Raw genomic sequence first — 26,049 nt, forward strand, 5'->3', positions numbered from 1 at the left:
AAGATGATGATATGTATGTAGTAAACATTTATTGATACTTTTTTTGACTGGTTTGCTTTATCCCAATTCTCAGTGCATCACCCACTCTTGCCTTCCTGCAAGTAATTTTATCACTCATAATTTTTTCTTTTTATGCACCTAAGAGGAGTCCAGCTTCTCCCAACCTCAAAAATTTAAGCATGTTTGATTTTATAAAAAAATAAATAAAATTATGAGCACAGCTATGGCCTTGTGATAGCATACATTTATTTTAGAAAGATGTCAAAGAAGTAGAGATATTTTTAGAAAACTTTTCCATAAACTTGTATCCAGGGAGTTTCAGCTGCATTACTATGGAAATTTTTGGTGCTATTACTCTTCAAAAGCAGCAATGGCTGGATGACTTGAAGGATGATTATGAAAAAGTATTTGAAGGGCTGGAGATGAAATGGTTCAAGCATGAACTAGCAGAAGTAATTAACAGCTTTTAAACTTTCCAGTGAGAATTCTGGCTGCCTTCCAAATGAATTACAGTGATACTGATAGGGCTGCCCAGGGAAGTGCTGGGCTGCTGCTCAGATCACTGTCCTGTTTTCCTGCAGGAGCTGCCAGCTGATGCTCCTCACTGTGACTGGGGAATGCAATTACGGTGCCAGAGGCACTGACACTGGGATTGGCTCTGTAAGTGTTCTGAAGATGTTATTTTCCTCGGAATTCATTACAAATGTCAATTATGTACTTGATCCAAGTGGTGTTTATTTTGCCTCTCCTGAAGGAGATGTATGTCAGAACAACAGAATTACCAACAGCTTTTTTTTATTTTTAATAGATGTATCTTTACTGAAAGTGATGTGTCTCAGTGTTTACTCAGTCACTGTTCGCTTGGTGGTGTAATCTCACCTTCTCTCAGGCCTTGTTTCAGTGACTTCTAAGAAAGGGACTTATGTAAACACCACCCAATTACTGTCATCTAAATTGACTCTGTGTGAGTCAGCACTCAGGGGACAGCCCAGTGAAGTTAAAAGCATTTTAAAACAGGCATAAGAGAAACAGTTCATTATATTTACTGGAGGCAGAAAGGCCACAATAATCAGCTTAATTCATCGACAGGAGTCGTGTCAGTCATCAGCAAAACACCTGCAGGCACTTGGCAGGCAGTGGGCTCGGAGAGGGGCTGTGGCCCCTTACATTTGGTATCTCATTTTAACAGAATTTTCATCAGCTCCCAGAATTTTTCAGGAATTATATCTTTGTATCATTTATATCTTAGTTAACACACTTTATTAATCACTCTAGGAAAGCATGTAGTGGTTTTGAAGTACAGCTTGTGGCCTCCTGGGGGCTGGTTGGCTGCTTCTGCATCTTTTTTTTTTTGCTCTAGAGATATTTTTTCCCCAGCTTTTCTCAGTACTGAAGCTACTGAACATACAAAGACACTTGCAGAGAATCCTTTCCCCGAGGTCTTTGGAATGACCACAGATGCTGCTATTACCAAGGATCAGTCAGGAACACAGCTACTATTTGATGACATTCTTACACAGGTATGATGCAAAGCCACACACCACCTTACCCTAATTTTCTACTGTACATCCACGTTAGTATGTTCACATTCCCTCCTGAGTTTTCACTGTATTTTATTGTGTTGTATCTCTATTCCAGTGAAATGACTTCTCCACTCAATAATGTTTTAAAGCTTTTTTGGGGGGTGTTCTATTTTTTCTGTCTTCCTGAGGAAACATTTTGTGACTGTACAGTCAGTTTATAGATCTCCTACTTCCTCCAGCTTTTAAGTTTTCAATCCTCAGCCAGTTCTAGTCCAGTTTGTAAGCCAGGTACAGTAGTGCCACCACAATTCAGGAGATAAAAAAAAAAAGACACATCTGTAGGCAACTGGATTTTGTTAGTTCTAAGCTAGTAACTTTTACTGCAGTAATGGAGGGAATTCTGCTGCTTTAGAGGAAGGCACTTGCAGCAATGCTACAGTGAATGAAACAAACACAGGGAGGAGGGTTTACAGGTACTAAACTCAGACATGCTCTGAGCAGACCATGTTTCTGAAGGATGGGAGTGAGAATTTCCCAGGATGGGCAGCTTTCTCCTGAAGAGGCTATGGACCTTTTCCCTGAGCAGTCCAGTGACTACAGGATCAGACAGACAATCACAGTAACTTTCCATGGAATCCCCCAGTCCCCTATTTTGTTTTCAGTATTGCTCCTACCTGCCTGCCCTAGACATAAATGCTGGATGGAGCATTTATGTTGGTTTTTAATTGTTTAAGCAACCCTGTTAAGCAAAGTATTTTGACACCTTCCTTTTCAGAATTTCTTTTAGGGGCTTGTGGTGATATCTGCTGAACTGAAAGGAATACTAAAACAAAAAAGTAATCCAACCTTAAGAAACTCAACAAAAATATCTGCTCCTTGAATATTTTTTTTTTATTTTCTGAAGGCTCCTTATGTATAAGGAACATACATAAAATGAACACAACACTGTTGACAATGAACAAAACAGCATTTGATAATTTCCAGCTTTATAAAATTTTTTAAAAATGATTTAGTTATAACAAAAAAACCAATAGCTCAGCAAGTTATCTTATTGGACCATTATCACATTTTAAACCATAGACTCAGTTGTTAATGGGGAGAGGAAAGAAAAAAAAAATAATAAAAAAAAATTATCACACTGCATCTAGCAACTACAACATTTTCTAAGCATAATCACAGCGGATTGAGTGCAATGTGATTTACATCAGAATTCACATGGGATGTCACACAGTGACAGCATTGTAAAATATACAAGTAACATTTATGCCCTCCAACAAATACAAGTTAAATGAGACTCTGGATTCAAGCCAAATGGAATGTTGAAGCCAAGTAGAAATGTAGTGGAATTCAGATTGTCTGTAACATGACTCAAAAGTGTACATTAGAATCATCTGGAATTCAATACTGGTGGAAACATAGAGAAGTCACAGCTGTTACACTGCTCTGTTACACTCGCAATAAATACTAGAAAATAAAAGTAAACAATCTATATTCCATGAAAAATACAGTACCTACCTTCAACGACCATGTTTTTCCCTTGTCTGAAGATGGTCTTGGAAGGAAGTTAACTATTTCCCTACAGACGCAGTGCATTGAGCTATAACCACATTCCAACTAATACAACAGTAAATATACTACTGGAAATACAGGAATCTTCATTTGAAAAGAATTAAGAGAAATAAATCTTAAAAAAATCATTTGACAAAACATCAGCTGCATAATGACCCCCTTATATTAAAAGAAAAGAAAAAACTTATGTCAGTCAGTTTATTACAAAAGAAACAGAGATTGTTTAAACTCAGATCTTCAGAAGGTATCCAGGAAGTTTTGTCTCATTGACTTAACATGGGCACTTATGCAAAAATGTCACCCAGGAGTTTTACACTGCAGAAATTCAGCAATCTGAAGCTAACAACAGTGTGTTTGCTAATTAGGGTTCTACACTAAACATGTTTAAAGAGGAAAAAAGAATACCTGAGTTCAGAACATCAAATGGCTGTGTGCCTGAACTCTGGGCTTTTGGCTTCTTCACTGAAGAAACGGCACCCTTCTTTGAAATGGACCCTTAACACTGTTTCCTGATACTGCATTAGGAAGAAATACTGGCAACCAACCGATACCTTTAAAACACATGAGCTGCTCTCAGTAAAAGCTAAACTGACCAATGAAGCTTCCAAAGTAAAGGGCCACAGGAAACACGGGAACTTGAAATGGAATGCAGAGACCCACTGGCTCTCATTAAAGGCGTCAGGATTAGTGTTTTTAGCAGCTACACTGGCACCAAGCAGACCGGAACTTTAAAACTTACGGCACACAGTCAAACTACAGCTTTTACCCGGCATACACAGTAGAGAGACAAACTGGATGTTTGGAAAAAAAGCTACTACCATGCTTAGGACTGGTACTACAGAATCAACTTGCACTCCCCACAAACTCACAATTTTATTTTTTTTTTTTAAGGAGATGGGTACAAGAAGAACTAACTCATGTCTGGCAATAAATGCCTGTCAGCACAATCTGATCTAGGACAGCTGGTCCCAGCAAGTTAAGGCCCAAATTTTCAGTCTATTCTTCTAAATGACACATACCATGGTTCTACCACATCTGCTTTTTAATAATCTAATTTAAATACCAAAATTGTAAAAAAATATCATAGAAATGAACTCCTTTATACTGGAAGTAGAAATCTTCTTACATATTCTTTACTGCCAGAAATGGCTGGTGTCACAATGTCTGATATCAAGGCATTGTAGGAACAGATTTGCTACGCTGTTACAGTATCGTAAATACCCTACCAGTACAACATACACAGAGCATAATTTAACCCTTGTGTCCAGCTTCAGCAACTAGCATCTTGCACCTTGGTTTAACATGAAGAGGAGTAAACAGTTCAAAATAATAATTTTAAAAAATGGAGAAATTCCCACATGGATTCTCTTGTTAAAAGAGTTTGCACAAATTCACAGCCACAATTCTTCAGTAGTTTATGCTGCAAGTGGCACACAATACATGTTTAGCGTCTGTAAGAAAGAACCAGAAACAGCTCAATAACTCCAAGGTCAGGGATTTCCCCAAGCTAACACTAATTCTACTGCATTTTGCATTTGCCTACTAATATAAAGGAACAAACATCAAATAAATCTCAGCTGGGGAAAAACATCATCAAACTGACCCTCGACAGAAGTTACACTTTGCAGAGTACGTGGCAACAGCCTGCCTTCTTACGCAGGAGCTTTGCAATGATGGAGTGCAGCTTAACACAGCTTGTAAGAATTGAAACAGTGTTTAGGCTTAGGGTTTCTTTTAAAAAATTTAAGCCAGCACAGTGGTTTCCAGCCATGTCCTGCTGTAAGACTGAATACTTCAAGTCACCACTATGCAGAAAAATCAGCACAGGATTAAAATGTATATACGGAGGTGCACACACACAGGTATGTGTGTGCACATCTGTCTGTATCTATACAGGTCTATACATACATAGAGCTATGAGCAACTCCAGATTCATGTGGCACTAAAAGTTTCCTTGGGTTCCTTGCACAGGTGTGAGGTTCAGCTGCAACAACCGGATTCTGTCCAAGTGCACTAATGGAATGCTATTTTCTCAAATGAGAAGATCTTTTCCTGTACTTTTTCTTTCTTTAGCAAGCAGTGCTCCCTATACAACACCCTGACCTTGGCCCTTATTTCTCAGATTTAGGGTTTCCTAAACGTCGCTCACTCGAGTTTAGGAGTTGTGTTGGGTAAGCTCATCTGATGGGATTAGAGAAAAGCAGAAGCTACTCTAGGCAGAAAGGAATCTCCTGTCCTTGTGTAAGCAGTGCAAGCACCATGTGTCCTCTGAGCAGAGTGCACACAGCCACACAGTGCAGACTCGAAGCCAGACAGCAACAGATTGGAACCACAGTGATTACCAGCATCAGGTCAAAACTGGATGTCAAGCACTATTTTGTCTTCATAGAGGGCAATCACCAGCATGATGGCAAATCCAAGAAGCAGGCCCAGATTCTGAAGAATAAACTGCCCCACAGGACAGTAACCATGCTCTTCATTATCTCCATCTCCATGAAGCATTTCTGGAAGCTAAAACATACGAAGCAATTTAGGAAGTTATTTCACCTCTTTTCCATTTATACATAGACAAGTTTACAAGATTGCATTGTCAAGGATAAACACTCCAGGGTTCAGATATAAAACCAATACACTAAGACACAGCTTAAACTCTACTGAACAACTACATTTAATAAAAACATTATCATGCGATGTATTTACAAAACAAACTAAAAATGCCTTTCCTTCAACTTCCACTGGAGTATCCATGTAATTGAACGTTAAGTTCCTCAAGATAGGCTGCAGCCCAATCTTCTTCAAGTTCTGCTCTTTTAATTTTACAAGAATTCAAGTCATGCTCAAATAAATGTATGACTTTGATTAACTTAGCCATTCATTTGTCATTTGAGACACACATGCTCATTTACACATCCCTTTTAAATATGGCAATGATAACTACAAGCAATTCAAGAGAATTTTATGTGCAGAAGAACTTACAAAAGTTCTGGACATTCTGGATATTGCTCACCTATGAGGAAAAGTCAGTACTGACAAAATCAACTAATAGAAGTGCTCTTGCAAATGTAAAAATAAAGTTTTGTGCCTTACAAAGCCATCCACATAGGACAGAAGTAAAATATTTACAAGGAAATTAATTCAAGAAAGCAGGAGCAAATGTTAAGATCTGATTACTGAGAGATGCTTCTGCCTGAATTAAGGTGCAAATGAGACCACACACCAAAGTCAAGAGTCAGGATTTTATTTAACAGCAAATATGAGGCAGAGAGAGAAAGAAATAGGAAAGAGAGAGGAGGGAGAGGATAAAGAAAGATGAAGCAGAACATAGTCACCACTTGTGGATCCAGCCATGTCTCCCTGGTCCTCATCACCCTGGCTTCCCCAAAGCCAGCCACTAGAAACTTGTCACTGTTTACACATTTTAGCAAACAAAGGCTCAATGCTCATTGGCCAAGCAGTTCTCTTATTGCAGAGGTTAAATGATTCCCTCACTTCCAATGCTAATTAGTCCCATCCCAGTCTCTCTCTCTACCTTTGAGTCGCTGCCTCCCGTCTGGAGTGCTGGGCTGTGGCCTCCCCCTGCTGGGCCCAGCCAGAGCTCATTTTCAGCAGAGCTGCTTTGCCTTTGCATTCTTCTCCCCAGCGTTGTTCACTTCTCCTTAGGCTGAGATAACTGGAAAATAGTCCCACCTTAACCTTATCTTGAGTCAAGACTATACTCAGTGGGATGGGATTCCATGGTGGCAGAGGAGCAGTTGCTTCTTTGCACAGTTTGCTACAGTGGGCAAAGTCCTTCGGTGATTTAGCAGTGTTTGAGGCACTTGGGATCTTTAAGTCTCTTACAGGAATTCCTTCAAGGAAGGAATTCTTACAGGAATTCCTTCAAGACTCACTTAATATAGAAAATGATGATACAGAAGAAAAGGGATACTATTGCTCTTCATTAGATCAGCTAGGACAGTTTGGGTTCTCCCAAGAACCTGAATAATGCCTAATAGACAATGATGTCAAAGCTGCTAAAACCCCAGATATATTACCCATCTTGTCTTGTGTTATTGTCTTTCTAAAAGACGCAAAAACCTGATAATAAATTTATCCCACTGTGTATTTAAATCTAAAAAAACCCCAAAAAACTCCCCAATTCCTCAAAAAACAAAACCCAAAAAGCCCCCTCAATTTGTGAGAAAAATGTTTAAATGGTTATCACATAAACACTAGACCAGGCAGCTCCACAGCAAGCACTACTCTAAATTACAAAGTGCTGTTAAGTCATCAAGAGTAAAGGGCTTCACCTCAGCATTACTGTAATGGGCTTCAACAGTCTGGATGTTCACTTTGACAGCACATCCAAAGATGACTAAACGTTTTGCTTTATTGATAATAAATGCTGATGTGGGCATTTCAGGGATCATATAAAGAATGGTCCTGTTAATTTAAGAAAAAACACCCTCTCTAATTTGAAAGCTTATGGTGTCAGTACTGGAGATAAAAGGAACAAAAACCGCAACAGATAAATTCGTTTCCCAGTAAGATTAAATTATTCAAGTTGGACTATTCAATGTACGTATTCAAACCAAAGCAGGAGTGTCAGGAAGGAGGATATAATGATTACTCTTAAAAGTTATCACCAAATGAAATTTCATGAAAGAACATGGAAAACCTGGAGGATTTTGAAAGGCCTCAGTTTACGTTATCCTATTTGGATAGGAATATCCTGATCACTGAAACCCACGTAAATAGACAAACTTCAGGACAGTCAAATGCAAAAATACCAAAAGGTTCATTCTCAAAGGGCTGGTGTAAGGAATGGATAGAAAACTGCACCTCTGTGAACCTCTGCTCACAGCCAGAGAGGGATCAAAATCTGTTCTTATTGTGTGCCAGGTAAACAGGTCTTTGAGAAGGAGGCTGATTAAGCAAACACCACGACAAAACTGGTTCAGTTTCAAGTGTCTCTTGCAGAAGCTTTCCTGCAGTTGTTGAGTCAGGCCATGGAACTTGGACTATTTGGTTACTACTGTGATGGTCAAGGGAAAGAAAAAGGAATGAAGGAATTAAAGTACTGCCTTCCTTTCCTTTACCCATGACATCTTCAGTCAAAGAACAGGAAGTAAGCATCAGACACAGAGCTTACAAGGAAGTGATATTTCAGGCATTACAGGCTACTATAGAACACCTGAAGTTGCAAGAAAGATCACTCTACCCAGACATTCTATTTAACAATTTAGCAGGCCCCAAAAAGGACTTATTCACCTATTAATAGATTAGAGTGACTTTGTAACAACAGTATATTTACAAATTAAAGTCTCCATAATGAAGTGGAGAGCATGACAAAGTACTACAAAAGTGCAAAATGATCTCATCACCTTTGGGCTGGGAAAAACGAGAAGTGAGAAAATTGCCTTATTTAAATGAAGCTCTGAAGCAGCTTGGAGGAGAGAAATCAGGACTGAATACGGGCTGGTAACATGTGCACAGCAGCTCTGCTGCCTGAAGGGTCTGATCTATGGTGTACACACATTTAGGATAATGCACCTGTGTGTTCTTGAAGCAGCAGCATTTTTCTACCAGGTAATTTTTTAAAAGGTACTCACCACAGCAGCTCTGGATTACCAGCTGCTCATAGTTAAAGTTCAGACTCAACTTTCCAGAACCGAATATATGATGATGAAGTCTCAGTGAAGAATAGACCTGAACAGCAGACTGAAGTGCAGCACCCACAGAAGCCCCAGGCTCCCGCCCAGAAGCTCCATCCCCAGCCCAGCCCGCGTACCATGTCGACCAGGGCCACGTAGAGGAACATGCCGGCGGTGACGGCGAAGATCCACAGGGTGATGTTGTTGGCGTACTGCCCCACGGCCGTGCCGATCAGCATGCCGATGTAGGCCATCATGGCCGACAGGAGGTTGTACACGATGGCCTGCTTCACTGTCATCCCTGCCTTCAGCAGCACCGCAAAGTCACCTGCGGGGACAGCACGGGCTGGGCGTCAGCGCCGCTCTGAGCAGCCCAAGAAACCCCCCTCACCAAAGTGCTGCTGCAGGGGCTCGCAGGTGGGCTGAGCCACAGGAAGCGACCTCCTTGGAAGAACTGTACTTGTGCACAGCCTTCCCTTGAGTAACATGTGATTTAAAGGTGCCTGTTCATGCTGCGGGTTGTCAGAAAGGTAGCAGTGATTAATTGTGAAGGGTGAATGGAGGAGTCTAGGTCTGCTCTTCCCACAAAGAACGCACCTGTGTGCACACATTCATCTTTCTCAGAAGTTCTCAGCACATAAAACCAGAGCCTCAGTTAGGATCAACACCTGTGAAAATTCCTCTTAGCTATACACACCTCATTATGCAAATCAAGGAAGAGGATAATGAGGCATTTGTCCCCACAGATGACAATGAATTTGAATTTGAGCACTAGGAAGAGTTACATTCACAAAGAATGACTTCACATCCACTCTGAATCAGTTTTCTAGGTAAAGGCGTGCCAGGGTAATGTGTTTTATCCTGAATTCAGGACAGCTCTGCTAAATTAGGTGCTAAAAGTAGATATTCTATAAAAATCTAGACTTTAGTCTTGTAATCAGCTCGAATAGTTTTACTTCATTCAAACTGAATTCTTGTGATTATGAGATGTGTAAGATGATGTATAGACATCAGGGCAATTAATGTAATATTCTTATGTAATGTTCTTATACCCATGCCTGAAATTATTTGCCTAATCTAGAATCAAAACATATCAAAATTTAAAAAAAAATCAAAAATAGGTATAAACTACTCACCCCTCATAAAGGTTCATTTCATTAAGCTATGCTGTCAAGTTCTAAGCATTGTAATATACATTTCAATCCTTAATCTATTGCAGCAGCTTCACTTAACTAATGATTGTATAGCACAGGTCAAACCACGAACACCTGCTCTATTATTTCCCCCTTATGCCCATGATTTACCTAGAGCTCAGGAGCTGCCTATATAAAATGCTTTCCCTCATCACCTCTAAGGTTTTTGAAGTGCTTGTTTTACCTCACTTTTGATCATTCAGACCCAGCAGCTCTTCAAGTGAGCAAGCTGTAAGTACAGACATAGGCCAGTCTAGCACAACTTCACATCAGTGGAAAACCAGAAAATTCCTCCTCTCTCTGGCTGCTCTTTTTAAACTCTCAGGGTGCAGTAAATTTTCATGCAATGTGAAAACAACAGGTTTCATCATGGTTAGCTACCTCCAGAAGAAATGCTTCAGTTAAGGGGGGAAGAATTAATGGCACTGGCAACAGAGGCTACAGGCCTTACCGTGAATGGCCACACCTGCTGAACTTGGCCACAGTTCGAACAAAGCCTCTTCTGAAGATCCCCACATGGAATTTTACTTATGTAAACCTGTGTTTACTTACGTGACTTAACTTTGTGTAAGACAATGCCACACAGAGTAGTGTGAAACTCTAGAAAATGCAGAGCTATGTAAAATGTGTGCTCCTAAGAACATTTTTAAAAAATGCTCAAAAAGCTTTACAGAACTGCTGTAACTAGACACTCCCAACATCATCCTGTAGCAGTACCTTCTTAGAAGCAATATTTCTCCCTCACCCTCTGAAGTCCTGGTCACTTCTGCAGCTTCTGCACTGCATTGTGCTTATCACAGTATTACAACAGCTTTTAGTTAAGGAGTTTGTACAGATGGAGCACAGTTTCTACACTTAGTTACCTAATTCATGGGGAAGCTCGTGACAAAATACTGCTATAGATGTACTAATTCCCCCTGTCAGTCCAGCACTAAAAGCTGCTCCTAGAAAAAAAAAAAAAAAGGAAAAAATTAAAATTATATTTCACTATTTTCAGGTCAGAAAATCAATCGACTTTGCAGAGCTGACATCCTTCTGTTAGAATGCACACTAATATTTTTCAGTATGTCTGTGTCCTGTCTGTATACAAATGGGAAATACTGGAAGCACCCTGGATGTGCATTACCACTGCAGGCTTTATTACTCATTCATCTGAAAGACTAACCCTGGAGAGGAGAAAGCAACTGGCCAAAAATGAGACATAAAAGCAACAAGCTAATAAATAACACCACTTTTAAGAACTCTCAAGTACGTGAGGGCCGTTGGGAATGTACATGTGCAAGAGTCTGGCTCTCTCCTTTCCAGCCTGGAAATCCAAACTAATATTTAACCCATAACCTTTTTGGCTCCTTTTCATTTATTTTTAGAGAACATATCAGCAATATTAGTAAGCCAGACCTGGAAAATAATAAGGGTAAAAACATTGCCATAAATATCTTTCAGTACTTTTGCATAAGCTAATTGAATTCAATCACCTTTAAGTTCATACCTTAAATAATTCTGAGATGAGAAAACTGGCATTAAATTTCTGTACTGTAGCAGAGAAAAGCACAAAAAGAGCCTGCAGTGAGCAGTTAAAACAGGCAGCAGAAAGCAGAAAGAGAAGACACAAGAAGACAGGAAATTTAATTTTCCTCTGGATTCCTCATAGCTTGCTACATTATAAAGACAAGCATGCTTTTCTAAAATCTGCAATTTACCACAGATTCAGCTGTTTGGGATTGACCCAGGAATATTCAGAAATGGAGTTTCAATACTGTGAAGTTCTCAACAGAAGGCGTGGCAATTGTTTTTGGCCTTAGAAGCCACTGTCTAAATGTCTTACCTGTTTCATGTGAAAATGAAGCAACAAGTTCATTTTTAAGGAGTTTAGTTTCTTTAGATGTTGTCAGAAGGAAGTGGAGAAACTGTAGTAGATTCCATTGTTAACTAGAGACCCTGACAAATGCTTATCCCCCATCCTTCAAAACGGGTGTGTCCCTTCTGCTAATAGTTCACAACCCTGCGTAATTTTATTAAGCAGCTACCTTAGTAAAGAATTAAAAGCGTGCATTTCAGTCCTCTCACCATTATCCTGACTTGTACATCCAAATTAATACACTTTACAATTCAAATCACATTTAGAGCATTGTGTGATTCCAGGTTGATTTAATAAATCTAATAAAATCTGTTTGACACTTCAATTTTTTCTGCACTCGGCTAGGAATAAATCTATACTGACTGTGAGCCAAAATAATATTTTGCTTGAATAAAAATTTAATTATCCTAAGTAAAACTTTTAAAACATTATTTCTGTGACCTGACTCACAGTGTATTTTTATTTGCAAGAACTGTGCAATTCTATGTATTAACAATAATAGAAATAGCATTACTATTATTGTCAGTAAGTATCATTCTAAGTGAGACTGAAAGGCATTTATTATATTCTAAGGCAACTGAGACCTAGTCAAGAAAGGTGGATCACTGTGCTCCATAAATCCCAAGGTTTGTCTGCACCAATCTCTCCTTGGCAGAGACTGTGATTGTCACTGCTACTGATGCACTAATCTTAGTGCAAATAGCACAGAATAGTAACAAAAGGGAAACTATTACAATTGACAGCCTTTTTATGTCTGCTCTGCAGGAGACTGAACAATGGCAGTAACCACAGGTGCTAAGTGGAAGCCTTACCTGTGATCACTGATAAGTCAAATATTAGGAAAGTTACTAAAGGTAAGGAGAAACTGTTGAGAAATACTCAGTGCTTTTGCTTACCGATTGCTAAGCCATCACTAAAGTTGTGAATGCCATCTCCCATAATTACCATCCAAGCAATATTAGCTATCCCAGTATCTTTCAGGTCTTTTCCAGAATGACAGTGGCCATGGGAATGATGGGAATGTTTGTGATGCCAGTGGTGACTGTGTTTTCTAGCTATCATTTTATCTTCGCCATGGCTGTCATACTCGGAATCGTGCAGCTCGTGCTCTTGGGCGGCGTGGGAGACGTCGTTGTGAGAGTGGCGCAGGTTGTTGTCCTCTTCTACGGACAGGTAGTTTTTGGCAGGGGGCTCCAGCTGCCCATCCAAGTCAGTCAGTTCAGTTTCATTCAGTCGATCTTCAGACAAAACCGAGTCGTCTGCTCCTGCATCCAGTCATTTGGGAGGGACACTGAGTTAATTCTTGTTTAACCAGCAACCACTGCACCCCTGACCTAAGGGTTAACTGCTCTGGGGAAGCAAAACAAGTATTTTAACACATCCCAGTCTAGCAACTTTGTGGTCAGCATTCAGTCCAAAAACTAAGTCTGTCATTGAGACTTTTTTCACAAATGTGCATGTACAATATATATAATTCTCCACTGCAAGGCAGCAGCACTGCATCTAGAGCACTCAAAGGCAGTTTTAGCCCAGCCTACGCTCGTGCCTGTAATTTTGCTACTGACAAAGTTTATGGTTCAACACTGGCAAAGGAGAGTTGCCAGAATTTTATATATATGTACATATATATATGTTTATACCCCTATCATAAATACAGAGTGCTCCCAGCACTCTAATGTCCTAGAGCTGTAGAAGGGATCTGAATGGCTTAGAAAACCCCACCTGGCTCTGTGTGCATGTGCCCATACAGGTCACAGCCCAGCCTCCACTGTCATGCAGACATTTCAAATATATGTTCCAAACCCTGCCCTGCTGAAAACTTTCCATGTTCTGTGTCAGTGCCCCAAATCCCATTTGAGATCCCATGGAGAAGGCTACAGTCCTAACCCTCTCTTCTACAAACCAATCAAAATAAATAAACCTAATTTGTGCAAATAAAAATTTGTATAGGTTCTTCATCAACAAATTAATTCTGCAGCCATGGAGGCAACAGAATCAGAAGGTTATGAAGCAAAGCCTTTGCCCTTCTCTCCCCCTCTGTGAGAAGGGGGATAGAGCATTTCTTCTGGGTACACACAGAATGAGCATCCACAGGCTGTCATAAAGGAATAGTGAGCAAAAGTTGTTTTGGATACTTGAGGAGTATTCAGGATACTCGGTTGTATTTATGGAAAGAAACAGAGTTTGTTTATCTGTAACTGGTCAGATGCCGGGATCTTCAAAGTGGAAGATATCCCCATTCATTGTGTGGGTGTTAATTTTTGATCTAATTTTTGCCAGGGCTGAGCTAGTCAGTAACAGCTTAACCAAAACACCAGAAACACCCTGCAAACAAACAAACAAACAAACTCCCAAAGACCCACAACCACCCAAAACATGAATGCTTCAGAAGTCTGAGAACCATCTCTATGGCATATTAGGAAATGTTCAGAGTGCTCTCAGATCTAAAGAAAAGAAAATAAAAAAGATTTAATAAGGAAAAGCCTATTAAGTCTTATTAACGATGATTTGCATAATAGCAGCAAAACTGTACAAGAGGTTACATGCTACACACCATGCCCCAGTAACCTGCTCCTACTTTGGATCTCCCAGTCAGAGAATTCTGACAGTAACTGCCTACCTGCAAGGGGTTTCAGCTGAAGCCAGTCAGCATCTGGTCTGTTATTTAATTTGTGATCAGAAAGTTTCCTTCCAATTGGTGATTCTTCAGTCTGGGGTTTTTTGCACCATTTCTGCTTACTCTGCAACAGAAAACAGGTAACGTCTGGTTTGTGACAGGACACTGATGGAAATAACAGGAACCGAAATGCTGTCCAAAAATCTCTTCTAAACAGACGAAGCTACTCTCTTACCATGTATGACAGAAATATGTCACTTCAGAATATTGATCTTTATAAGGCTCAGCAACAATCCCTATTCCAGTGGGAGTTCTTAGCTGCTTACCACAGTATCTCATGCCCAAACACTTACACAGAGGTACATTTCACTTTAGTAGAGCAGATATTCTGACAAGGATTGCTCTTATAGCTCAGAAATACTTCCATGCAGCTATTAGATTTGTTCAAGAAAGCAAACTTGCAGCAAGAACAGTTTGTTCAACTTTATTTTTTTGTTTTATATTCCTGTAACTTCCTTGTACTTCCTTTTAAGAAAGCAGCAAGCTTTTCTCTATCTGCAGCCTATAGAGCAGATCCCAAGGATTTGCCAAAGCAGCCTAGGGGATTTAATTATTTAATTAATCTCAAAGAAGATATGCACGATGTAGCAGTTTTCATTCTTTTATCAGAAGATCTAAGAAATGCCTCCTCCAATACAGAAAATCTTCTGCTGCCCGTCCAGCTCAGACAGCAAGTCTGACAAGAAAACAGAGAAGCTGGAAAGTTTTCACAGTCATTGTGGGAGAAGCAAGCTGGAATTTCACCAAAATAATTTTCTCCTCAAAGGTGAATGACAAAGGCAAAGGCTAAAACTGAATTTCCATCCACACTCACACTCCCCAGGGTACTTGCTCTCCTTTTATACCCATATCATAAATACAGAGTGCTCCCAGCACTAAAAATCCAATCATTTTTTGAGAAACAAGTTAAAATTTGACTGGCAAAGAAAGCAGGTCTGAAAATTTTAGCATTTTTCTGGTGTGGAAAACCTGGATACCTCTGTTAGGCTGGCATTGTTAGGTAAGAGCATACTGCTAAATTTCTTGTCCATTGTCTGACAATTGCTGGCTCTATAACCAGATCTTTCTTACATAATGCTTTCTCCTGTTTTTGAAATTAAAAAAAAAAAACAAAAAACAAACCAGGAAGCTTTAGATGCAGCTTCCTCCATCAAATTTCTACACTGTTCTCCCAAGCTCCCTTGTTGAGAAAAGCAACTTCTTTAGGAAAGGGATCCCTGACACAACATCAGACAGAATACAGAGCAGCAGCAGCAGCACTTGTTCACAGAGCAAACACAACTCCTCAGCACTCACAAGGCAGCTTTAGGGAACACATTTTTAAACAGCAAACAATTTCAGCACCTACCTTTTGTTTATTGTAATGTTTGTACATTCTTATACAATGCTCAATGATGAAGAGAACATAAATGCCTCCAAGTGCCAAGAGCCCTTTGAGCACGGGATCATTTTCCTCCAGAAAGCCCTCGGCATGCACTGCGTGTGCGTGGCCGTGCCGGTGCGAGTGCCTGTGCTCGTGCACGTGGCCCTGGCCATGGTGGTGGCTGTGGTTGTGGCCTCCATGGGACTGGTGGGAGAGACAACAGTGACACCACTGGGGCAACCAGGACACTGAAGTGGCACTGGGCCAGAAGAAGCAATGGAAACCCGCTACCCTCTTTTCATTTTTCTTCACACTAACACATTTTGCCACATAAGTTTTTCAATAGATTATTCATTACTCTAATCAGTAAAATAATTCCTCTGGGAATTCTTTTTTTTTTTGAGAGGGTAGATAATGCAGTTTCAGCTTTTCTCTCACGATGCTGAAGATGAGACTAACACTCAGAAATATCACAAGGAATTACCACCATTCTTACACTTATGACATTTTTAACTGTTACAGTCAATTACAGCCTAAATTCTGATCTGAAATACGAACTGAAAAAACCCTAAAAGCATGACCAAAAATGTGTGTTAGAATTAAACAAAGAAAACATGTAAATCTTAGTCTTTGTGCTAAACAACGGAGGTAACAAAATTTTAGAAAACATTTCCCCTTTCAAGAATTACCATCATGAATCAGTGCACCATCATGAATTAAAAGCTGCTCACCTTCCTTGGGCAATTGCTTGATTCAGTACATGAGCAGTAACTTTCTCCTCAAATATACCAACCGGGCAGGTTAATCCCCAGGAAATACTCTTAGGTACTGATACACAACTATCAGTAAACAAGAGACAGCAATATTGCTAATTTTAAAATACTCTTGTTGGGCTCCTGAGTGTTTTACAATAGTGTGACATCAGTTCAACAATGAATATGCAACTACTTTTCCCCACCTTTTTTTAGAGAAACACATTTCTTTCCTTTTTGTCAGCTGGAAGTCTCCAAAAGTGTTGGTGTCCCTCACAGTGCATCAGTGAACCTTTCTTTACCTTTCTTTATTGACACTATCAACCAATTCCTCGAAAATTCTACACTCAATTTACAAGTAAGAATAAAAGGTGAGGAGACCATACTTACATGTGGCAAGAGATGGAGCAGTGCATCTCCACTCATTGTTCCTACAGCCAGAGCTACCAAGAAAGTTAGAAGAAATTTGAAGCACCATTGGTTAATGATGGGAACCAAGATCACACCTAGCAAGGAAAGCAGGCTAATGACGGTGATAGAGATGATACCACAAAACCAGGCTGTGGGAAGAAATGAACACAGAGAGGTTATCAGAACAACACCTGGAAAACTTTTAAGCCTGATTAATGACTTTCAACTATCTCTTAAGAAGGTGACTTTCCTTTAAGCTAAGTTGTATGATTGTTCATTGAAAAGGTGCTGAAAAATATAAAGACAGTACTGAAGTCCACAGCAAACCAGAACTACACAGGCTTATTCACAGCACAGTATAATACAGCAAGACATCAGAAGACAATTAGCTGGAAAGAGCCCAGCACTTCTTCCTGATTGTTAGTTCCAGGCTTAGCTTTGTAGCCCTTCATGAAACTAAAAACAAAAGGTTTCATACTGGGACAAAACCATCTCTGCTACTTAACTTACAAGGGCTCCACAAGCACTAACGTGTATGTAACAGTTGTTTTTAATATGGTTCTGATGCAACATTTTTCTGGATTCTGTGTTTCTCCCTGTTTGGAGTCACATGTTTAGTTTGGCACTATTTATTTCAACCTTTGGCAGAGGAACTCTAAAATCGAATGCTACAATAAGAGCTTGAACAGCTGAAAGCAGCTTGCTACCACCAAATAGCAGCCTTTATTTTTTCTGAGAATCTTTACTGTTGCCATTAGAAGAAGTGATAATGGGATGTGGTACACTCAACATATTCCTGTTAATGAAGAAAGATGTGAATATTTCCACATGACATTGAAAAGAAGGAATTACAGAAGAAACAGATCCTGTAAACAAAGAAACGTGGCTCTTTCAGTCAGCATCGCAGTCTAATGAAGTATTTTCTTTAAGTTTTAGTACAAAGGCTTTGATTTTCTTCCACAGGGTTTTTCGTAGCTCCACTTTTAATCAAAAATGTATGTCTACCACATTTTGCCAACTTTAAGGTAAGTTACAACTCCTGACTCAGAATCCCTAACATTTCCACATTTCAGAGTACAATCTGACTTTCCATCTGCGAGGGTCCACAAGTAGGGGAAAACATCCTGGAGAATGGGGCAGGGTATGGGTGAGAGGAGAAGAAAAGAGGAACAAATGTGTTGTAGCTGCTCAGTGTCAACATGAGGGTGAAACACCCCAAGAATTCTGTCTGTACCAAACCCACTGTGGAACAGATTTATACGACTTTGCCAACAGAAGTGTGGCTGCTGCAGGCTCGGTCTGGTTCAACACCAAAGCTCACAACATCTGCTGCTTTAAATTTTATTTTAGGATATTCATTCTTACTAAGTCTGTGGCTGTCATTCCACAACACTGCATAAAAGGAAGCAATCCAGCTGAAATGCAAGGGGTACAAGACCACATCCACTGGGAGAAAATGCCTGGAAAAAGCTTTAGCCAGTATGAGGCTAAAGCTGACAGACATGAGTACTGGGACAATAGGAAAAGATGAGGCAAAGTCTGCTGTCAGGTGAGGAACTGAAAAACTGAGGATGGAAAACAGGAATACAAAAGAAGGTCTAAAGTTGAAGCGGGACCACGATGACCAAAATATTGCCACAGGTCCCCAGACTAATTCCCAGAGCACTTCAGCTCCGAACCCTGGACCGACAGGCTGTGCTGAAAACCCAGCATACATGGAGCTGTCCCTCAGTGCTCAAGCAAGCACACATGCACAAGCAGCCCAGATAAAATGACACAGCCTTGCGGCAGGACACTGCCCCAGGGTGGGCACACTGGTGTTGAGTGCCAGGGTAGATGATCAACAGCCTTACATGGAGAAAAATGGAAAGGCTCAAGTTTCATCTATCACATCAGGTTTGGCAGATACACCTCTGAGGGTCTGGAATACTCCTGTGGATGATACAGGACCTAAACACAGCACCATGATTAAGATAAGGCACATGGGATTAGAATATGGAATCTGTGCCCCTCTCAGATCGAGCCCCAGGGAGCATTGGCATCTGCACAGGCAGAATTACATCTTGTATCTGATCTGAGTCACTTTTCATCAACAGCTCTAAGCCATCTCCAGCTTTAAACAAAATGCTCCCTGTTTACTTGTGTGACTTCTACTGGCTTCATTCAGTAGCAGGGTGTGCCTTTCCTGTTCAGTTGTTTAGGGGCCTCAGTGGTGACAGTGCCCCCCTCTCCCAGCAGGTACACTGTGAAAACTCAGTTCTATGGATAAGCCCTTGAAAATCCTCCATTAGAAGGTGTCACAGAACTATCTGTAAATTACAGGAAAAAAACCCAACATGGCTTCACAAGTTTTTGGCCATCAGTTAATTAAATTATCTTGCTTTAGAAAACCACAGTTAGCAGAGGTAATGGAAACCTCACATGTTGGTATCAATGAACAGAAGCAACACTGGCCTGTTAAGATTGATTGAAAGCTTTAACCAAAACTAAACCACAGAAAGCTCATGTTTAAAAGTCACTGCATCCTCCTGACTTTGGTGAATACTTCTATCTAAAATTGTTTATATTAGCTTAGGTGGGCACATGCTTTCATTTCATTACAGTCTTACAACCTATAGCTTAAGTTACTCTGACTGATATTTGCCCTATGCCTCCCACAGTCTCCACATTCCAATAAGGACTTGTTATTTTTTGACTCACTTCCTTACATAAAAAAGAACAATTATTATTATATCAACTGAAATCTTGCTATAACTAATACAAGAGAATACAGGAAATTGTTATGAAGAATGATTTATCATTATCTAATCAAGCTGACTTGTTCTGTAGCTTACTGTTGGAGAGCCAAATCAATGAGTTAGAACCCACATTTTTACAAGTAACTGGCAAAGGTGTTATTGATACTCAAGGTATCAGATGCCATAAAACATGTTAAATGTTCACAATAAGCTTCACTAATTTTGCAGATTAAGTCTCTTAAAACGTTAAGGGTTTTCAAGCTGAGTTATTAATGAACTCCCTTTCTCATTACAGAGAAATAAAATGCAATCTTTTAAAAAGAAGCACTCATCTGTAGAAGCTTCCTAATTAAACTGGTCCAAAGCATGTGCAACCTGACAGTTTTGTATAGGGTTTCAACATTTTAATTGGCAGAAAATGCTTAGAAGTTGCTCTAGCAATGCTCTTGGTAATAAGGCAGGGGTCAGCACTTACTACACTGAGACCACAGCACAAAGCAATTTGCTGTCGTACAAAACACTCACTGTATCTGCTCTACAGCAATCTCTGAGCAGCTAACAAGACAGCAGATGTGTCACTAGAGGAGATTTATCTATAAGAAGTTAATTATTTTAATGACCCTGCAATTGGTAAGAAAGATTACCAGCAAAGCATTCTTCCCAACAGTTAACATCTATGAGAATGCAGTCATTTCAAGCTTTATTTCTAATAATGCTAATAATCAATCCTCACATTACCAATGCTTTCATTTTCAAAATACAGACATTATATCCAAGATTTTTTAGATTTTTAATATTTAATGCAACTAAACATCAGCAGTTCCATTATAATTTGTGAAAGATAGCAGTGGCAAATATGTATTTGAAAAGTATTCAGTTATGAAATAACAACAATGGATTGTACCCTTAAAGTAACTGCTTTAACAGTAGTAAAATATTTTAACTTAGAACTATGGTGATGAGATCAGAAATCTACTCAGTTTTACTCAAGGTACACACAAAAAAATTAAAACTGGCAACAGAAGATTTTGATGGAATGCTTCTCACGTGCTTAAAGAGAAATAGTCAGAAAAGGAAAGTATCAGAAATGGTAATTTAAATGCTCTTGTACTTGCTTATGCCTATTTTTTAAGTTCACCAAAAATTATGCATGTCAATTCTACAGACCTGTATCACTGCTAAAATATAAAATTAGTAAGACCTAAAATCTTATTTTCCAGTGAATGAACTGTGATGATAGTGTTGTTCTCTATTCCTGAATTAATAGCTCCAGGTCAAATTTTTTAAGAAATTTAGTGCCAAGGCAACACTGCAACTTTCCAACTTTGAGATAAACATATGGACCCCCTCAGTCCCACTAAGGAAACAAGACACCTACCTGATGCACCTGTTTTATCTTTATTCTCAACTGATGCATTTTTATTTCTTGTAAAATCTTCCAGCTCATCATAATGTACAATACAAAGCCTTCTCTCAATCTGGTAGAGCAAAGCAGGACACAGGTACACGAAGAGCTCAGGAGATATGAGGGAGCTGGCTTCCAGACCATAGTACCGCAGCAGCTGTGTAGCATTTAGGCACTGCAAGCAAAGTGTACAAACAAATTAACTATAAAAGCATCTATTTTCATGTATGGAAAATGCAGGATATTATTTGAGAACACAAACAAAGCAGAAACTTTGGTCCAAATGTTCCACCAGTGCTAAAACATGTCTTAAACTGATCTAAGTGGTTTATGAGAGAAAGAAACAGTAAAAATATCTGCACCGTACACTCGAGTCTCCCCATACCTACATAACTTTTGATAAATGTCACTGAAAAGCACTTTCCATATTCTTTATACAGTACAAGCAGTGAAGAAAAAGCAACAGCTGAAGAGTGGAAAAACATAATTCCAAAATAGGTTTATCAACACTTCTGTTTACCTACAAACCTTCCATGGTCTGAGTTTCACTTTCTAATACAGTTTGAAACTCCGAACTCAGCTCTCCCTCCATCCTTCTAGTTTAAAATGATGGCTTTACAAGGTCCTGCGTCTGTAGCTAACTGTAAGGGGAAGGGATTTATGGTGCTGGCAGAACTAATCGATGCGGAAGGACAAAACAGAATAGCTTCCACCGAGCACAGTGCTACTGAAGCTACACCTGCAATTGCTTCTTAATCTCTCAGGACAAAGATATCAGAAGTGTGCTGAAAAGATGCAGGTATTTTAGGAAAGAGTGTCTGTGCAGTTTTTAAAAATGTTAGTGATCTCAGATTCAGAAAGAAGTCCAAAAAAGGTGTGTGTGGTGGCAGTATTCTGGAATACTAGGAAGGGAAAAACCTCCCCTATAAGCAGGGTATCTTAGAAAGCTTTACAGATCAAATTCATACAGTGTATGACACCACGGTCCCAAACACGCCTCTCTGTTATATGTGGGTATCCACCTTCAGTTATTATGTGACAGCACTGAAAGTCAACTTACCAGCTCTCCATGTCATACTCACCTCTTCATGCTTGTGCTCATCTTCACTATGATCCTTGTGACCACGTGCCGCAGGAAGAGCGTGTTTCCTCACGCTGATCTGCTTGTGCGAGGCCTCTCGCTTGCTGGTGTGGCGGTGCCCGGTGGCGCTGCCCAAACTGCCGTCCTGGTGGCCGTGGCCGGCAGAGCGGTCACCGCTGTGGTCGTGGTGGTGCACGTGCAAGTGAGAGGCATCGTGGACGTGGTCGTGTTTGTGAACACGGTTGTGCTCGTACTGATCGCCGGGATCGTGCTCCGGGGCGTAATCCCACGTCGCGTCTCCCGACGTCTCGCTGATCTTCTTCTGCTTCTTCTTCTGTTTGCGTTGTTTCCGTTCTGGCTGCTCCTGAGTGGTGTTTGTCTCTGTGGAAGGCTCGTGGCTCTGCTCCGCGGGGTCGCTGTGACTGACGGAATCGTTGCGCGAGTGGCGCGTGCCGTTGTGCTCGTGCCGGTGCGGGCGCGAGTGGTGGTGGTGGTGCCGGCGGCTTTGGTTATGAACGTGTTTGCCGTCCTCCTTCACCGAGGGCACCGCCGTGTCTCTCTCAGTGTCACATTTATGATTTCTCTTTGCAGACACACCGACCGTGGTCTGGTTTTCTGAATCTGAGTGGCTGTGAGCATGGTTATGAGGATGAAAATGCTTTCCTTCCTGTACTTCCAAAGCATACAAGTGAGAAACATGATCATGGCCAATATCATCATGATTTATCATCACTACTTTTACCTCTCCCAAACCAAGGCTTAATAACAGTTTTTCCAGGCCAAAAAAGGATAATCTTCCATTTTCACCATAGCGATCAAAAATCTTTTCAATGTAGTATTTTTGTTCATTTTCTGCTTCCAACGTTGAAAATTTACTGGGCATAGATTCTGTTCCTCCATTCTGGAAGTATGATTCATTTGAGATCTGATAGTCATTATGGTCGTGTACACGATCCTTTTTGGGACCATTGTTGTGTCCATCTCCATGGCAATGATTGCACTGATGAAAAATAAATGTCAGCAAACAAATGATGCAAAATTTTGTGTGCATGTGTACCTTCATCTCTGTTTCCTACAAGAAACACAAAGGGAAGCACTTAGTTGTAAAGCAATCTCAATGTCAACTTATATGGCCTATCAGTTTGGTATGCCAGCTGAATCACTCACAAAGCTTTTTAGATATGGGCAATAAAAGAATAGCAATTGCAGTACTTTTACTGCAGAAATTGTATTAATGTACTTTTCTTATCCAACAGCAAGACAGACTGTGTATTTTAGAGATGTGATTTTACAAATCATACTTATAGGAGGCGATGATAAGACAAAGATTAACAACATTTACAGTCAGTCATATCAGAATATTTTTGTGCATATTTTCAGAGGAATCTACACTTATGATAACCTGTAATATTGAAAATCTTGATAAAACACAAGCTACAAAACAATGAAAATTATTTTAAAATAACAATGCTGTATGTTCCTGTTCACAGGGCTGAAAACCCACACACCATTTGTTCTCTGTTGTACTGCTGAAGTGCCTCCATTAAACACACACTACACAATTCCCTATTTAGAAATCACCCATTATCAATGTACAAATAAGTTGTCACTAACTAACTTCAATGTATTGCTTAAATGTTCATATTTTTAGTACTTTTCACTTACATGGGTTTACTGACTTCAAAGATCTATGTGGACATCCATTTAAAAGTAGGGTTATATGGAAAACATCTGCTTATGCAACTCAGAAAATACTGTTAATGCTGACAGCTGCTGAGCTGAAGGCAGTTGGTGCTGAGTTTTAGAAATTATATCATTGAGACAGTGTTGTTTTCAATCTAGTGTTACATGTAAAAAACTTGCAATTCAACACCAGGTTATGAAGGAGACACTGCAAAAGCTTCTCTTCTGCTCAGAACTGAAAACAAGTCACCATTTTACACTGCAGCAAATGCAAGGATGTAAGGGGACAGGACACAGGCCAGCTGTGCTTTAAGCTCTTACCACTGCCAGGGGTTTTTGTCCCTGATGTGCATCTGACTCGAGCTGCCATGGCCCTACATTCCCAGACATGAGTGACCTGCTCAGCGCATCCTAAGCTGCCACTGACTCTCACATGAGACAGGAGAAATTTGGTTGTCCTTTTCCCAAGCCCCCCACAGCTCCTCACTAAAATGTGCTTCATGAAGCTGGCCAGGAAACTGCTCTGCAGTAAATTACAAACCTTCGAAGTCCATCTTACTTTCCCAAAATATCTCTTGGAAGCTCCTTACTTGTAACAGGTCGGCACAGAAAAGGAAGAGCTGTCTTCTAAGGACTTTATATGGCAAATAAATGTGTCAACACAGAAGACTGGGGAAAAACCTTTCTCTTGCTAATCTCTGCAAATCCAGAATAAGAAAATTCACTTTTCACTGGAGCTTCAAAAACTTACAATTTTTTTTAAAAAGCAAAACTCTCTTTTGCAATGTTGTCCCATTTAAAAACATAAGCCCAGAGCAATATCTGTCAAACGGAGGCATCTGCATCAAAATTGATTCCATGGATGTCAGATAGGTCAATGGCTACTCATTGTACATTAGTGGCTTATTTTTATAAACAACTGGTCAATTATCAGTCTGGAATAACCATAGTTTATTTCCAGTTCAGTCCCCTACATTCCAGTTACTGATTTCAGGGCTGTGATAAACTTTTTCAAGTAGTTCAGTATGGTAAGTTCATCCCCAAAATTTACTGAAATATTATTTTCATATATTAATATAAAGTAATACTAATTTTGTAGGTAAGAAACCTTTTCTACCCCTTTGCCACATAATGGTAATACAATCAGAACAAGCAAAGTTAAATTATTCTCATTTAAACAAGCATGATCCCGACTAAAATATCTCTACCAGGAAATTCATGACTAAAGCATGCTCATAATCCTTTTCACAACCTCATGATCTTTTCCATGTGACTGTCTCATACAATACTCCTAATACATTACTTGGAAACTTTAGTCATGCATCCCTAATTGTGGTGTTTAGCTTTGAATGGTACCTTTTCTCCATGCCCTAGTGGTTAAAATAGTTTGTAACCTATGACTGTGATTCGTTGCTGAAAAACAAGAGCTGAGCAGTCTCAGACCAGTTTCAAAATCAATTACTTGTCTGTTTTCAGTTAAAACAGTAATAACCCTAGCACAGTATTTTTGATCTTCTGTTGTATAATATTCTGTGTCTTCCATTGCAAATCTTGTTACAGAACAGATACTTAAAAAACAAATGTACCCATAATAAAAAGTTTCCAAAAGAACGACCAGAAAGAATTAATTCTTTCTTTCTTTTTAAACAAGCTTCATTATTCTCTAGGCAGCAGTAAATACCTGTCATGTTTAACCTGTCAGGCAGTGCTCATGTGTATAACACTGGAAAGCTGAAGTACAAGTTCTATACACTTCAGTGGCACAAAATTGTGTAGAGCTGATCTCATTATCGGAACGTTAAGACTCTCAAATCCCCCAAGAGAATATGCAAGGGCAGCCTGAGGACAAGGCTACACCAAAGTTGAAAAAGACTCTGCCTGTTACTGCTGTCAGCCTTTGCCTAATTCTGTTCACTGTTTGATTCCCTGCTGCCCGCGCTCCACAGCTCCGAGAGGCAGGAACACGATCCCGGGCACAGGAGGGAAAACAGCTCCGAGCTGCGGGTCAGTGAGAAATACAGCACCCGCAAAGGGCAGGGCTGCACTAACAGCACCTGCTGCACCTCCCTGAGCTGCAGGGAGAACGAGCACGGTCCTCCTGACACCTTGGGCAGCAGGACAAGCCCACCGCAAGCCAAGATCCACAATGAGAACGTGTACATT

The 26,049-nt window shown here is 40.0% G+C and overlaps 1 protein-coding gene across 15 annotated transcripts in view; it reads right to left on the reverse strand.

Annotated features, from left to right (window-relative positions):
- Window positions 1–3,978: 3,978 nt before the first annotated feature.
- The window catches only part of SLC39A10 (solute carrier family 39 member 10), a 73,833-nt gene continuing 51,762 nt past the window's right edge, over window positions 3,979–26,049 (reverse strand). For 13 of the 15 annotated variants that reach the window (XM_038142504.1, XM_038142508.1, XM_038142505.1 and 10 more), the window contains 9 exons: window positions 22,205–23,275; window positions 21,096–21,297; window positions 16,959–17,128; window positions 15,802–16,020; window positions 14,397–14,517; window positions 12,673–13,041; window positions 10,782–10,862; window positions 8,863–9,053; window positions 3,979–5,603 (listed from right to left, as the gene is read on the reverse strand). In XM_038142504.1, coding sequence (XP_037998432.1) covers window positions 5,445–5,603; window positions 8,863–9,053; window positions 10,782–10,862; window positions 12,673–13,041; window positions 14,397–14,517; window positions 15,802–16,020; window positions 16,959–17,128; window positions 21,096–21,297; window positions 22,205–23,266 — 2,574 coding nt within the window. In that variant the 5' untranslated portion in view covers window positions 23,267–23,275 and the 3' untranslated portion in view covers window positions 3,979–5,444. The remainder of the gene's footprint in view (window positions 5,604–8,862; window positions 9,054–10,781; window positions 10,863–12,672; window positions 13,042–14,396; window positions 14,518–15,801; window positions 16,021–16,958; window positions 17,129–21,095; window positions 21,298–22,204; window positions 23,276–26,049) is intronic. The other 2 variants (XM_038142497.1, XM_038142509.1) reach the window with 2 other exon arrangements.

Source organism: Motacilla alba, chromosome 7 (genome assembly GCF_015832195.1).
Source record: "Motacilla alba alba isolate MOTALB_02 chromosome 7, Motacilla_alba_V1.0_pri, whole genome shotgun sequence".
In the NCBI taxonomy this organism is placed as follows: Eukaryota; Metazoa; Chordata; class Aves; order Passeriformes; family Motacillidae; genus Motacilla; species Motacilla alba.